This window comes from Cyprinus carpio, chromosome B21 (assembly GCF_018340385.1).
Source record: "Cyprinus carpio isolate SPL01 chromosome B21, ASM1834038v1, whole genome shotgun sequence".
In the NCBI taxonomy this organism is placed as follows: domain Eukaryota; kingdom Metazoa; phylum Chordata; class Actinopteri; order Cypriniformes; family Cyprinidae; genus Cyprinus; species Cyprinus carpio.
In genome coordinates this window covers 5,710,720-5,726,029 of record NC_056617.1, presented here as the reverse complement: position 1 = coordinate 5,726,029, position 15,310 = coordinate 5,710,720, and the positions used below count along the sequence as shown (strand labels likewise).

At 34.3% G+C, this 15,310-nt stretch overlaps 1 protein-coding gene across 1 annotated transcript; it reads left to right on the top strand.

Annotated features, from left to right (window-relative positions):
- Positions 1-11,993: 11,993 nt before the first annotated feature.
- LOC122141223 (C-C chemokine receptor type 8-like) lies at positions 11,994-12,839 on the top strand. The gene has a single exon (XM_042747845.1). The coding sequence runs from the start codon at positions 11,994-11,996 to the stop codon at positions 12,837-12,839; it is 846 nt and encodes a 281-aa protein (XP_042603779.1).
- Positions 12,840-15,310: the final 2,471 nt, after the last annotated feature.

Below are 15,310 nucleotides of genomic sequence, written 5' to 3'. Positions count from 1 at the left end.
CTCAAGACATTGTCACAGATTTTCATCGACTGTTTTATTCATATGCAAATTATGTATTTTCTATGCTTGTTTATCAGATATAGCTAATATACATGGTTATTTGTTATGTGGTTTTGTTTTTGAATGAAGCATGACAGGCTTACCATTTTCCAGTTTAAGAGTTGTCTAAGAGATTCTATCAGATTTGTCTTTGCATTGTTTTGCATTTGTGTTTATACCACAAGTTTAATACCTTGCCATGCTTTTGCATTTTGGACCAACTGCAATGTAGTAATTTTTTAACAAAATGTTTATCATAGAAGTCATCAAGAAGTTGAATCAAATGTATCATTATGCACATAAAACCATTTATTCATTTGACAGCTTTAAAGACTACAAAAACAGCACACAGTAAGTATTATTCACATCTAGAGGTACTGGACATTCAGTCTTTAGGTGACAAACAGATAGATTTAGTTTTACAGTCAATAATATGCAAATACCAATGTGATCATCAGATAAAGATCATTTGTTTGATATTAATGAATGCAATTATATTTTTTAAGTGATTTGGGTATTGCACAGCACAATTACTGAAAGTGTGCATTTATTAAGTTACCTTAACGATCATACCTGCACACGAAAATATTTTAACCCCTTAACTGCAACTCACATTTTTGAACATAGACATGAAAGTGCACGATCCCAACTTAATTTTTTATAATTCATGAACGAAAACATTTTGTAACATGATATTGATGTACCATTTTCATGGTAATACAATGTTTGATTTAAAAATGGGTTTTAAAGGGTGAATTTTGAGATTTTAAGTTTTCAGTTGATTTATAATTTCTGATGATTTCTAAAGTGTGATAGAGAAAAAGGCAATGGATAAGACTTTTTTTTTTGACAAAGGCCAGAACTCCTTTTATGATGTAGATTTTTGAGGGTGCACTCTTGTCATAAATTAATCTATTACTTTTCCTACATAATTTTTTAACAAAAAACATTGGTAAAATATCTGTTTAGGAGTCTTAGACATTTCCAATGATATATAGTTTGTCATGATTAGATTAGGATTTAATTGTAATAGTGAAGTAAACTTAGGCGTCCCACAGAGGGGACGGGAGACAGTTAAGTTAAATTGTACTCTTTGTTTGTTATGGTATTTGGATTTTAAATTTGGATTTACATCTTCATCTTGTTTTTCCATGCCGTCTTAAGCTGAAAAGATATGGAAGAAATGAACTCTACAGTGAACTTCACTACAAACTCAACAACTCATTCCATTGGACTAGTGAGCAGTGTGACACTGTGTGTGTGCAGCATCAATTTTCTTCTTGGTCTTCCTTTACACTTTTATGTTATATGGCTCATTGTTACTGAAACCGGAATCGTAACAGGCTTTTTCAACCTTAATCTGTCTGTTTGTGAAATTGCAAACTGTCTGAAATGTTTAATTGATATTCTGTCATTTTGGTTTTCGATTTTCAACACATCGTCACAATTTTTGCAAGGACTCTCCATCACTGGTCGTCCTCTGTTTCAGTGTCTGATCTGTGTTGAGCGTTACCTAGCAGTGGTTCATCCTGTAACCTTTCTAAAGTTTAGACCTTTCAAATATAAAGTAATCTGCTGCACTTCTGTTTGGATATCCACTCTTGGTTCTTGTTTGTTTTGCATGTTTATCTCCTTCAACAGTAGTCCATATACACGGTTATTCTCTGTGCAGTTTCCCCTTTTCACTTTTATTCAGTTGTTTTCTCTTGTGGTAATTCTCAGAACTCTGAAGCCGTCAGGACCAGGAAAGTAAGAGAAAGAAAAAGAGAAGGAAAACCAAATGAAAAGAAGAGCATTTATTCACATTCTAATAACCACTATGGCCCTTGTTTTCATATTAGTCCCATATAAAATCTCAGCATTCATTTTAACACATAGTAATATTTCGGCTCTGTGGTTTATCACTTCAGTTGGTTATTTGCTGGATGGATTTGTGCAGCCTGTTCTTTTTCTGCGTCGAACTGGAAAATTAACCTGTTCCTAATCATACATGCTGTCACTAATGCTTTTATTTTATGTATTTATTTTTAACTGTCTGGAATTATATAATTTCTCTTTATTCAGAGTTTGTGATCCCAAAACTTGTTAGTGTAGATAAAATGGTCATTCTTTCTTTAGAGAGGTCCATCACTTTAACCACTTTGTGATTTAAATAATTAACTGTTATTTGCATACACTTTAAGCCTTTTATGTACATGTTTGTCAGATGTGGTTGTTTCACTTATTTGTGGTTTATTTGATTTGAATAAATACTTCCTGCTTCACCCAGTTTCACCATTTTCCCAATTGAATGTTGGGTGCTGATTGCCCTGTTGAGGTTTTTGAGGTTTTTTTGTTCCCGTAGTCACATCAGGGTCACACCTAGCTTGAGATAAACATTCTCACAGACCCCTAAAGGGGGACACACCCCCTTCTCAGCAGAACATAATTCTACAAAAGTTTTCAATCTTTCTCATAATATAAATGACTACTATGAAATTGTACCAATCACACAGAGACCTTTAAAATGATACCAAGCATGAAAAGTTTACGATCATGAATCCTGAAGATATAGTAAATGTTTCATGTAAGAATAGTAACTTGAGTTCTTGGCATTTCTCTGTCAACTTTTAGTGGCCTGGACCATGTACCCAGGGGGAAAGGATGAGTGAAGGGACCAAAGAGTAAATGGTCTTTCTTCTAGATCTTCCTATCTGATCAAATCATTGCGAGAGTTTCGGAGTGTTTGGCTCCACGAGGAGATCAAAGCCCATTGTCTTGTTGCATTTCCATTTGCATTGCGAGAGTTCCTGAATGTTTGTCTTCACAAAGAATTCATTTCATAAGGAAATAATTTCACTCCTTACAAAACCAAATTATTGTTGCATAAGCATAGCAAGCATCATAGCAAAAAGGCTAACAAACTTAAGAGTTATACCCACCAATGAACATTAGCCCTTCATTCATGACATGGATACCGTAATAATCATACAGAGAGAACATAGTTGCATACCTTTATCTTTTGCTCGTTTCTCCTCCTCTTCTTTTTATCTAAATTGGGCATCTGATGGCTTTGGCGTTTTCCTGTCCATCTCTGTGTTTATTTGGCACTCGACAATCAACAGATTTCCCAACCCCCCAAAACTGTCACTCACGACCAGAAGTCAAGACTAAACCAATTAATCGTGGTGACCACATAATCGTTTCGTATTACCTATTTTTATTATCCATTTCACACAATTCAGAAAAACAAAAATTCACAGGAACTATAGGCCTGTATCTATAATATTATGAATGAAATGTGCGTTATGTGGAAGAAAGTCGAGGTGTGACTGACTTTAGCCCACTAATTCCATTAGAGTATTGCTCTATACAGTGGACCTTGTCCGTTCCATTTGGGAGAGACCCAGAGGTGAAGGGTCCCCCGCGCTGCGCCGCGCTCCCCTTTCCCCTTCTCACACAGCTTCTGTGCACGGCACCTTCTCAGCAAGCAGGGGGCGACAATTTGCCAATTCCCCACACAGTGAAATGATAGATAATAGAAAACCGTTTCGCGGCGGCGGTGCAGAGGATTATTATGATTATTTTTAACTGCTCATGCCACCCCCCATATATCATGATAAAATGCTGCCCCGGGCGTCTGCCCGGTTCGACTGTGCCAAAAACCGTTACTGTCTACAGTGCTCAACACTCGCGTTTGAATCATCAGTGGCAAATCCTTTAAATATGTAAACGTACTTACAGACTGTGAGTTGAAACAGCCGGCATTGTAGTCTACTCTACCAGGATCAGGAAACAGTCCTCCATAAAATGTGCTGCACACATCTGAATATTTAGGTATAACTTTTTATAAATACAACTTAACTACTGATTTCTAGTTGTGTCCTCTTTTGGAAGAGTACAAAGTATTTTCGCTTTCACAATGAAACACACAGCGGCTTCACAACACACTCTACACTTCACAACATGGTGGCTGCGGTGGCAACAACAGTAAAGTTACACCTTCTTTCTTTGTGTGAAAATTTGGGCGGCGTTATGCAAATCTTCGTAAGTCTTCAAGTATTCAAGTATTTTACTACACTTCAGAATGTGATTCATATTGAGTAGGGATCATTTTTTAGGATCCTATACTTAAAGGGTTACTCCACCACAAAATGAACATTTTGTCATTAATCACTTACCCCCATGTTGTTCCAAACCCGTCAAAGCTTCGTTCGTCTTCGGATCACAATTTAAGGTATTTTGGATGAAAATTGGAAGGCTTGAGACTGTCCCATAAACTGCCAAATAAATAACAGTGTCAAGGTCCGGGAAAGTATAAAAAAAAAATCTTCAGAATAGTCCATCTGCCATCAGTGATTCAACCGTAACATTATGAAGCGACAAGATAACTTTTTGTACACAAAGAAAACAAAAATAACGACTTTATTCAACAATTCTTCTCCTCTGTGTCTCTCCAAATCAGCGTAGAGACATTTTGGCAGCTCTGAGCAATACGCAGATGGTGTACGCTCTTCTGTGTCAGCCGTGCTGCGCCGATACACTGTTTGCTTTCAAACCAAATCGTAAATACACGTAAAAAAAATTTTCCTTGTGGTGTGGCTGAAGCAGAAGAGTGTAAGCCACTTGCGTACTAGTCAGATTTGTCAAAATGGTTCTATGCTGATTTGGAGAGACACAGAGGAGAGGAATTGTTGAATAAAGACGTTATTTTTGTTTTCTTCGTATACAAATAGTATTCTGGTCACTTCATAATGTTACGGTTGAATCACTGATGGCAGATAGACTATTCTCACAATGCTTTTCATACTTTCCTGGACCTTGACACTGTTATTTATTTGGCAGTCTATGGGACAGTCTCAAGCCTCCCTGTTTTCATCAAAAATATCTTAAATTGTGTTCCGAAGACAAACAAAGCTTTGCCGGGTTTGGAACGACATGGGGGTAAGTAAATAAAGACAAAATTTTAATTTTGGGATGGAGTATCCCTTTAACCTAAGTCTCTGAGAACCTGAAACCTTGTACTTCTGGAGACTCCAGGTAGGTTGCAGTTCTGGAAAATAGTGGCGCTGAAGACTAAATGGTTCTTGGTGATTTCACACCTAATTCTTCACCTTAATTCCTAATTCTTTCGCTATTAACAGGCATCCTTTCTTCTCCACCTGTTTTTGACTGACCCACTGAGCATTTTGCTTTCCAATGATTATGCATTAACTTTGCAATTTCTAGTGTTGTATTAGTTCTGAAGACATTTTTCACTTCCAGCCTTCATAAATAATTATATATCAATTATAAATGATTAAATACGAGATAAATAGTACTTATTAAGATTGCTGTTGTTTGAAATTGGTAAAATGTGCTTGGAAAAAAATATGATCAGAATATCTACTTGCATAATAATTATGCATGCACTTTATGTTACCACTTTGTTTATTTAAATGGGGAGTCATCTCATTTATCACCAGTAAAATATGGAGTGCCACAAGGATCTGTCCTAGGTCCTCTGCTATTTTCAATATACATGTTGCCCCAAATAATCAGTAGTTCTGAGGCACTCAAAAGGAATGTAAGTTAAAAAGCCTTTATTTAAACTTGGCTATCCATTTAACACATGCCAACATGTTTCGGCCTCTGTGGCCTTCTTCAATGCAAATTCAAAATGGCAGTCTGTAGACTGCATGCTATATATATATATATATATATATATATATATATGTATATATATATGACCCAATCGCATGTGGTCACATGACCTAGAAGCACAGGTGTTCATCTGCACAGGTATCACCTGACAAAGAGCAATTACAACAAGTTACTTTAGATAAGACAAGTCACATTTTCAATATTTAACCAATTCCCACATCAAGATAGTTTAAAATATCAAAATAAATAGATACATCTAGCAAGAGGTTGCTTTGTATAAGACAAGTTACAGAAAAACATTGACATACATTGTGAAAAATATATAATTTCGTTTCATGCTCTAATAAATATGTGCAGTCTCAGATCTTTTTTCTGTCTTATACAAAGCAATGCAGAGTGAAGTAGTTCTTCTATGACATTGCTGTGAAAACCCTCTTTTGAAACCTTTGTTTTAGAGTGTAGTTCCAGAATTCTTAAGGGATGATCCTGGTAAACAAAAGGCAAAGTTTTTTTTTTTTTTTTTTTTTTTTTTCTTGAGTAAGGATTCCAGTTTTGCTTTTGTGAGTCATGAACACAGACCTTAGCTGAGGTGAGAGATGCCCCAAGATCTTTAAAAAAAAAAGACCTTATTTTGCATATATTTTGTTTTGTGACATATTGCATATATGTGACCCTGGACCACAAAACCAGTCTTAAGTCGCTGGGGTATATTTTTAGCAATAGCCAAAAAAAAAAAAAAAAAAAAAAAAAAAAAACATTGCATGGGTCAAAATTACAGATTTTTATTTTATGCCAAAAAACATTTGGATATTAAGTAAAGATCATGTTCCATGAAGATATTTTGTAAATTTCCTACTGTAAATACATCAAAACTTAATTTTTGATTAGTACTATGCAGAGCTAAGAATTAATTTGGACAACTTCAAAGGCGATTTTCTCAGTATTTAGATTTTTGTTTATACCCTCAGATTCCAGATTTTTAAATAGTTGTATCTCAGCCAAATATTTTCCGATCCTAATAAACCATACATCAATGGAAAGCTTATTTATTCAATTCCGAAAAACTGACACTTAAGACTGTTTTTTTGTCCGCGGTCACATATGCTTGTGAGAGCTGTAAAGTGAGACTACAAAACAGCACAGTTAACAGAGTAACATTTACATCCAAAGAGACTGGACATTCACTCTTCAGGTGACAAACTCCTTTTTGATTGATTTATTTTTTTGAGTAGTATGCAAAAAAATCTATGTGATTTTGTCACACGTAGTGTGGTATTGGCAGGTTTGATTTATTAGCTATTGAGTAAAATTGGTCTGAAATGTATTGTTTCACTAGTTTGATTATAAATATAATACTAATTATTTTATTGTAATATTTAGGTCTTTTTATATTTACATTACTAATTATGGAATAGAATTTAGCTACTTTTTTATTTTTATTTTATAATTAATTGAAAATTACCTTTATGCCAGAATAATTTAATATTGGAAGACTCTGGTTATGTGGAGTTTTGTTCAATTAGAGAATGGGTTGATTGATTTTGATTCCATTTGTTTTGGCTTCTTCAGTGCAAATACATTTACACTTCTTTCTACCATCAGATCACCGCTACAGCTAATTATACAGGTGCATCTCAGTAAATTAGAATGTTGTGGAAAAATTCATTTATTTCAGTAATTCAACTCAAATTGTGAAACTCGTGTTTTAAATAAATGCAATGCACACAGACTGAAGTAGTTTAAGTCTTTGGTTCTTTTAATTGTGATGATTTTGGCTCTCATTTGTCTTCTCAGTATATTCTGAACTGAGAAGACATGGAGCAAATTAATAACTCTACAATGAACTTCACTGAACCTGAAGGATACATACATTTTTCTTCTTAACTCATTAATAGACTGGCAGTAATTGTGGGCAGCTTTAGTTTCCTGTTTGGTCTTACTACAAACTGCTATGTTATATGGCTCATCATCACATGAACAGGAAGTGGAGTTGCATCAGAGATCTTCATCCTCAATCTCTCTGTTTGTGATATTTGTGCTTGTCTGAACACTTTGATCATCATAGTGTCAACTTGAATTCTCCACCATTGGCCGGTCTTTGTTTCAGTGTCTGATCTGTGTTGAGTGTCACCTGGCAGTGGTTCATCCTGTAACCTTTCTGAAGTTCAAACCTCTCAGATATATATATATATATATATATATATATATATATATATATAATATATATATATATATATATATATATATATATATATATATATATATATATATAGTTTTGTCTAAGGAATCTTATGAAAAAGGCTTATAATATTATGATGATAGATTTATATAGAGTCATGAACGCAGACCATACTGTAGAGTAGCTGAGATAAGAGAGACCTGTGATGGTTTTTCAATGTACTTGGACTCGTACTCGAGTCTGGTCTTGAGTACAGCTTGTAGCGGACTTGGACTTGTCATAGCCTCGGACTTGACATGGACTCCAGCCTTTGGGACTCAGAAAACTAAGTTTAACTGAGTCCAGTTGCAGTTGATGGAAATGTCACTGATGCATTTTCAAAAAAATGATATTCAGTTTTTGTATGTTTTTTGTCTAGTCTAGTACTTGAAAACCGACAGGTTTATGTGCACACACAAAAGTGTGCTCACCCAAAGCGCCTCTCAGTCAGTGTGCGAAGACCAAATTAAGTTATCTTTCGCATGTTATTGCTTAATAATTAATTTATTAATTAATAATTAGACAATTTACTTCCCTTCAGCAAGCTTGAGAATGTTTTACTTAAATTAGTATTAGTTTTTGCTGTTGTTTTGATATTATTATTGGCAGCTTCTAGCTTCCAAGAAAAAATATTTTTCTAACATCTTTGCGGAAATAGTTTTATGGGTCCAAAACCACCTTGAGTGTGCATTATTTTCAAATAATACAATCGCCCATCATTAATTACTACTTACATAATGCAGTTTATTAACTTTAAATGCATTCAAAAATAAAACAGTGGTGAGTTAAAGTACATGTAGGGATTTTATACACAGTGTGTCATTGTAAAGACTAGGTTTATCCCTCACAGCCTCATTTTAAAGAAAAAAAAAATCTAAATGTCGTCTACCCTGTCTAAGGTTTAACCATTCATCATATAAAACTCAAAGATAAGAGGTGCATTTTCTGCACTTCAGGACTCTTTTTCCAAGTTCCCTCCACCCCCACCCTTGAATTTATACATTTACTGAAACAATGAATCAAGTCAAGTCCCACCCTATAATTTTTCACTCTGAAAAATGTAGACTCAAACCCACACTAGTGCTATATATAATTTCATTTCTGTGGTTAAATTGGTCCACAAAAACAAATGCACACAATTTCTCACTTGTATTCAAATGTTTTAATCCATTTGAATAGAAGCCCATGGATAATTCTGAATTTCATGCATGTTGCATATGTTTGCATATGTTTTGTTTTATGTGACATATATGAAGCCATGCCTTGTGACAGCTGTAAAGTGATACTGCAAAAACAGCACAGACTATCATTTACACCTAGAGAGACTGGACATACACTCTTCAGGTGACAAACTCTCCTTTTTGATGGATTTGTTTGTTTGTTTTTCCATTAAGTAATATGCAATAAAATCTTTGTGATTATTAGATGTAGTTTGTGTTATCGGTGAGTTAGATGAATTAGGTAAAATAAGTTAAGAGTCTGAATTGTATTATTTCACCAGGCATTTTAAGAAAAAAATATATAAAAAGGTTGAAGAAATACTCTATATTTGTTTTATATTAAATAAAATCATTAGCCCCTTTTGCTTAGAAAAAATACTCTTCTCTTTTCAATTAGATGACTGTTGCAACTAATTATTAATTTTGTGAGATTTTGAGAACACAAGGAGGAAATTAACAACTCTACAGTGAACTTCACCACGCCTGAAGCCTCTACAACTCATTCCTTTGTGCTAGTGGACATTCTTGAAATGTGTGCGTGCAGTTTAAGTTTCCTGGTTGGTCTTCCAATACACTCCTTTGTATTATGGCTCATTGTCACAGGAACAGAAAGTGGAGTTGCATCGGTGTTCTTCAAACTTAATCTATCTGTTTGTGAAATTGGTATCTGTGTGGAAAGTTTGATTTTTAAATTGTCATTTTGGTTTTCAAATCTCACAAAATTAATATGTTTTTTTAATAGGACTAGCAGTCACTGGGCGTCCTCTGTTTCAGTGTCTGATCTGTGCTGAGTGTTACCTGGCAGTGGTTCATCCTGTAACCTTTCTGAAGTACAAACCTCTCAGATACAGAGTGATCTGCTCTGCTGCAGCCTGGATAATTATTCTTGGCTCGTGTCTTTTCTCTGTGTTCATCTCACCATATACTATAACACATACATGGTTCTTTTCAGTGCAGTTCCTCCTCTTCCTCTCCATCCAGCTGTTTTGTCTTGTGGCTGTTCTCCAGGAGACCAGGAGAGAGAGAGCGAGAGAGAGAGAGGAGGAAAACCACATGAAGAGAAGAGCTTTTCATTTCATTCTAATATTTACTGTGAACACAGTAATCATATATGTCCCATTTACAATCTCAGGATTCTTTACCATTTTAACAATATTCGTGCACTTTGGTGCATTTGTTTGTTTTTTTATTTGTTGGCTGGTTTCGTTGAGCCTGTTCTTTATCTGAACCACTTTGGAAAACTCTCCTGCCTCTCTTCCTTTCAAAATATGTAGCTTTGTTCCTGAATTGTAATTATTAATAACATTCACATTTTATTTAGAGAGGTCCATCACATTAAATTGACTTGTGCATAACATTTTTTGCACCGTTTTATTTGTTTGCACAAAATGTAATAGTGTGGTCTGTGGTTATCATATTTGTATTTATTTATTCATTTATTTATTTATTTTTAAATAAACTGCAGTAATGCAGTATCTGATTTTTCTAGTTTGTGGGTCATGAAAAATATTTAATTATATTGAAAATTATACAAATATGTCATTATATTTAAAACATAGACAAGTTTATATATTCACAGCACTGCATATGAGCTAAGTAGAGTTTACACCGTTGAAATGTATACCTTGAATGCATAGTCACTTGGAATGAAAGTCTCATTCATCATTAACATTTAATAGTATTTATGTAATGTCCACAGGGGGGAAAAGATGCTCACCATTTCTCAGTCTATTCAAATGTTTTAATTAATTTGAATGAACATCATTCAAATCACATATTTTTCAACCACATGCATTTGCTTATGTTTTGTGTAATGTGACACGTCTTTGATAAATGTTTGTGGCAACTCTGAAGTGAGACTACACAAACAGGACCGGTATTATTTACACCCAGAGAGACTGAACATTCACGCTTCAGGTGAAATATTTTAACTTATTTTTTTATTCCATTCAGTGAAATGCAAATATCAGTGTGATTTGTAGACATATTGTAGTTTGAGTTAGGGGCTATTTAGATGAATTAGCTGTTGAGTAAAACAAAGCAAGGTTTTTTTTTTTTTTTGTAACACTAATATACACTAATAAAGTACTTACGAATCATTAGCAAACTATTAGTTTATAGTTAATGCATACTTTATAAACTGTAGATAATACATCAATATACTCCATACAAATAGTAAATCCTTCATTCATTGTCTCTGTAATTAACACAATTATTACAATTTAATTAACTTGTAGTAAAGGAACTGTTAATTAGGAATTATCAGTGAATAGTTCTCAGTTTAGATTCAGTCATAGAATACTAATACTAGTACTTACCTTTTCTTTTCTTGTCTATCATATTCTTTAAAAAAAAAAAACCTGCCTGCGTGTTCTGCACTAGACTAACTGAGACTTGTCATGGCACTTGTATACCGTTGTTGTTCTCTTGTTGATCTGATTGCTTCTATTGTTTTCATTTGTAAGTCGCTTTGGATAAAAGCGTCTACTAAATGATTAAATGTAAATGTAAATGTAAATAGAAAATGAGAAAATGTAATTAAGTCATTTAAACCAAACTTTATTGAACATTAATTGCACTAGTCTTCCTTAAAATGTTTACAAGTGCATTAAGGATACACACACACATTGGCATATGTGGTTTACAGGGGCTCTCCACAGGTGTAAACGTTTTAATACTATACAAACTTCCTATTTTAATATATTAACTACAGTTTATAAAGTATGAATTAACTATTTATAGTTTGCAAATGATTTGTAAGTACTTTATTAGTGCTTATTATAAAGTGCATCCTTTTTTTTATCTAGTAGCTTGTTTATCTAATATACTTACTCTTATCTTTTCCTATAGATAAATTATTATTTATTGTCAGGGGTCTTATACAAGACAAGAAGATGAATAACTCTACAGTGACCTTCATCACACTTGCAGCATCTGCAAATCCCACAACTCAATCCATTGGGCTAATAGACAGTCTACAATTGTTTGTGTGCAGCTTTACTTTCCTGTTTGGTATGCCAACACACTGCTATGTTATATGGCTCATCATCACAGGAGCAGGAAGTGGAGTTGCATTAGAGTTCTTCAACCTCAATCTGTCTGTTTGTGAGATTGGAATCTGTATATTCTGTTTCTTAGATACAATGGCAATTTGGTTTCCAAATCTCAAGATAGTGTCAAATTTTATCCAAGGGCTAGGAATCACTGGTCGTTCTCTGATTTTGTGTCTGATGTGTGTTGAGCGTTACCTGGCAGTGGTTCATCCTGTAACCTTTCTGAAGTACAAACCTCTCAGATATAGAGTTATCTGCTGCACTGTGGTCTGGATACTCACTCTTGGCTCCTGTTTGTACACCATGTTCATTTTAATGGCGCTCAATATTATTGCACACGGATGGTTCCTTACACTGCAGTTTTTCCTTTTCTTCTCTATCCAGTTGTTTTGTCTTGTGGCTGTTCTTAGAGCTCTGAAGCAGTCAGGACCAGGAGAGAGAGTGAAAGAGAAAGAAGAGGAAAACAAAATGAAGAGAAAAGCATTTCATCTCATTCTAATAACTAGTTTGAACACGATTTTCATAAATGTCCCATTTATTATTTTTTCATTGTATCGTGTTGTAAGACAGCAACAAAGTCTGGAACTGCGAATTGCTGTTGTGATTTGTTACACACTGGGTGGTTTTGTTCAGCCAGTTCTTTATCTGCACCGCATTGGTAAACTCTCCTGCCGCTGTTCCTCATAAGCATCCTCTACAAATAATAATAATAATAATAATAATAAAAAATTACAATAAAATAATAATTAAAATAATAATTAAATAAAGTTTAAGTGTGCTATAACTTCTGTTATAGGACAGTGTACTTTGTCCATGTTTTATGTAGTAATCAGAGATATACTTTACAATTACTTCAGTATGCTTATTCTGACAAACAGACAGAATAGTCTTAGTAATCGGCTTATACTTGTACTTAATCTGTAATACTTTTTTTTTTTTTTTATCCTGTCAGTAGTATTTTAGTTGGTAATTGCTAGTTTTCCACAGAGAATAAAAAATAAATAAATAAATAAATAAAAAATCTGTTCATGTTTGCTCAAGACTGTCTTTTTTCAACCTCCTGATTTTCACTTTAAATATTTGCATAGCTGATGTTCTATTGTATGTGATGTTTACATAGCAAAATCATATGGAGACAGATTAATCTCAAATATAATTCACGCAAAAAACACGATTCACACATGCGTAAACAATTTCACATGCATGAAACCTAATCCACGTACACACAAAAAAAATTCACGTGCGTGAAAAAAAAAAATATATTCACAAAAAGCAATTCACATGCGCAAAATAAAATTAAATATTCATAAAATACATTTCACAAATGCAAAACACAATTTGTAGATATACAACTGTGCACAAAAACCTTTGAATGTTTAAAATGTACGAGTGTCTGAATGTACAAATCGTCATTTACTACGAATCCACTCGGATTTGTGTGTGTGTGTTTTCTGAGACTTTCCTGGCAGAGCTCTCTTCCTACGTGGGTCTGTCGTACTCTTTAGCCAATCAGATGCGAGCTTACCATTCAACCAATCATATCATAAGCCACTGAGAGTGCATCAGAAGCTCGCAGGCAATCGGGGAGACGTCAAGAGAGAAGCCCATAGAAGCCCTGGCGTTACATTTTAAAACACTATACAAAATAATTAATCAGAATACTTACTCCTGCTCACTCACGCCAAAGAACTCCCCGCTCAAGCTCGCAGTCTCTGCAAGATTAACGATGGCAGTTTGCACGCACAGCTACTAGAAGATTTACATCTGTCAGACAGGTTGCTGACGTCATCAAGCTTAGTTTGAGTCTGCGCGTCAGAAATGGAAGTTCTAAAAATCGCTAAAAATGGGCTTCACTTGTCTCAATTGAGTTCCAATTGGGTCGCTGTGTCCATTTCTTTTACTGTCTATGGGATTACTGATGTAAAGGCTTAATTTCTATTCTAATTAATCCATATTGCACAAAAGGTGCGCAGAATCGTGCTCCGTGAATGCACTCTCGGTGGCTTATGATATGATTGGTTGAATGGTTAAGCTCGCATCTGATTGGCTAAAGAGTACGACAGACCCACGTGGGAAGAGAGCTCTGCCAGGAAAGTCTCAAAAACACACACACACAAATCAGAGTGGATTCGTAGTAAATGACGATTTGTACATTCAGACACTCGTACATTTTAAACATTCAAAGGTTTTTGTGCACAGTTGTATATCTACGAATTGTGTTTTGCATTTGTGAAATGTATTTTATGAATATATAATTTTATTTTGCGCATGTGAATTGCTTTTTGTGAATATATTTTTTTTTTCACGCACGTGAATTTTTTTTGTGTGTACGTGAATTAGGTTTCATGCATGTGAAATTGTCTACGCATGTGTGAATCGTGTTTTTTGCGTGAATTATATTTGAGACTAATCTGTCTCCATAAAATCATGCACATATGGTCTTGTAACAGCTATGAAGTCACTATATAAAACAGCAGTCAAACCAGAGAGACTGAACATTCACTATTCAGGTGACAAACTCTTTTTTTCTTTGATTCATTGTCTGTCTCTACTCTATGATAACAGTCATTGTGGTTGAGACAGGACAAGGGTTATGAGCATGCTCGATGGATTAGTTAAGTAAAACTTTATTGAACTGTGGGGAAAAAAAATATTAATAATAATTTGAACTTAATCTTTGAATGTTAAACATTTAAATTAGTATATTTTATAGCATGATATTTATGCATTTGTTTATTTTCTGGATATAATTGGGGTATTGTGTAGAATTATAAAATTTACCTACACTATTTTTTCATAATCTGCTTTTTATTGATGTTCTTTGAAGCACTTGAACATTTCTCATTCCATAGATCACAACTACAACATTTTTAATTTTTTCTTCTGGTTGTGGTTGGAGAAGATAAACATGGAACTAATGAAGAACTTAACTGAACCTCGTTCATCTGCCAACCTCACAGTATCTTCATTTTGGAAAATGGACATATTAGATATTTGGATGCTGACCTTCAACTTCTTATCTGGTCTTCCTATACACTCTTATGTAATCTGACTCATCATCACAGGAACAGGAAGTGGAATTGCATTAGAATTTTTCAACCTTAATATGTCAGTTTGTGGGATCTTTTTCTCTGTGCAATCTTTGCTCATTCTAATCA

Excerpts from the sequence above, each read along its gene's own strand:
- LOC122141223 (XM_042747845.1), top strand. The coding sequence starts at position 11,994 with ATGAATAACTCTACAGTGACCTTCATCACACTTGCAGCATCTGCAAAT.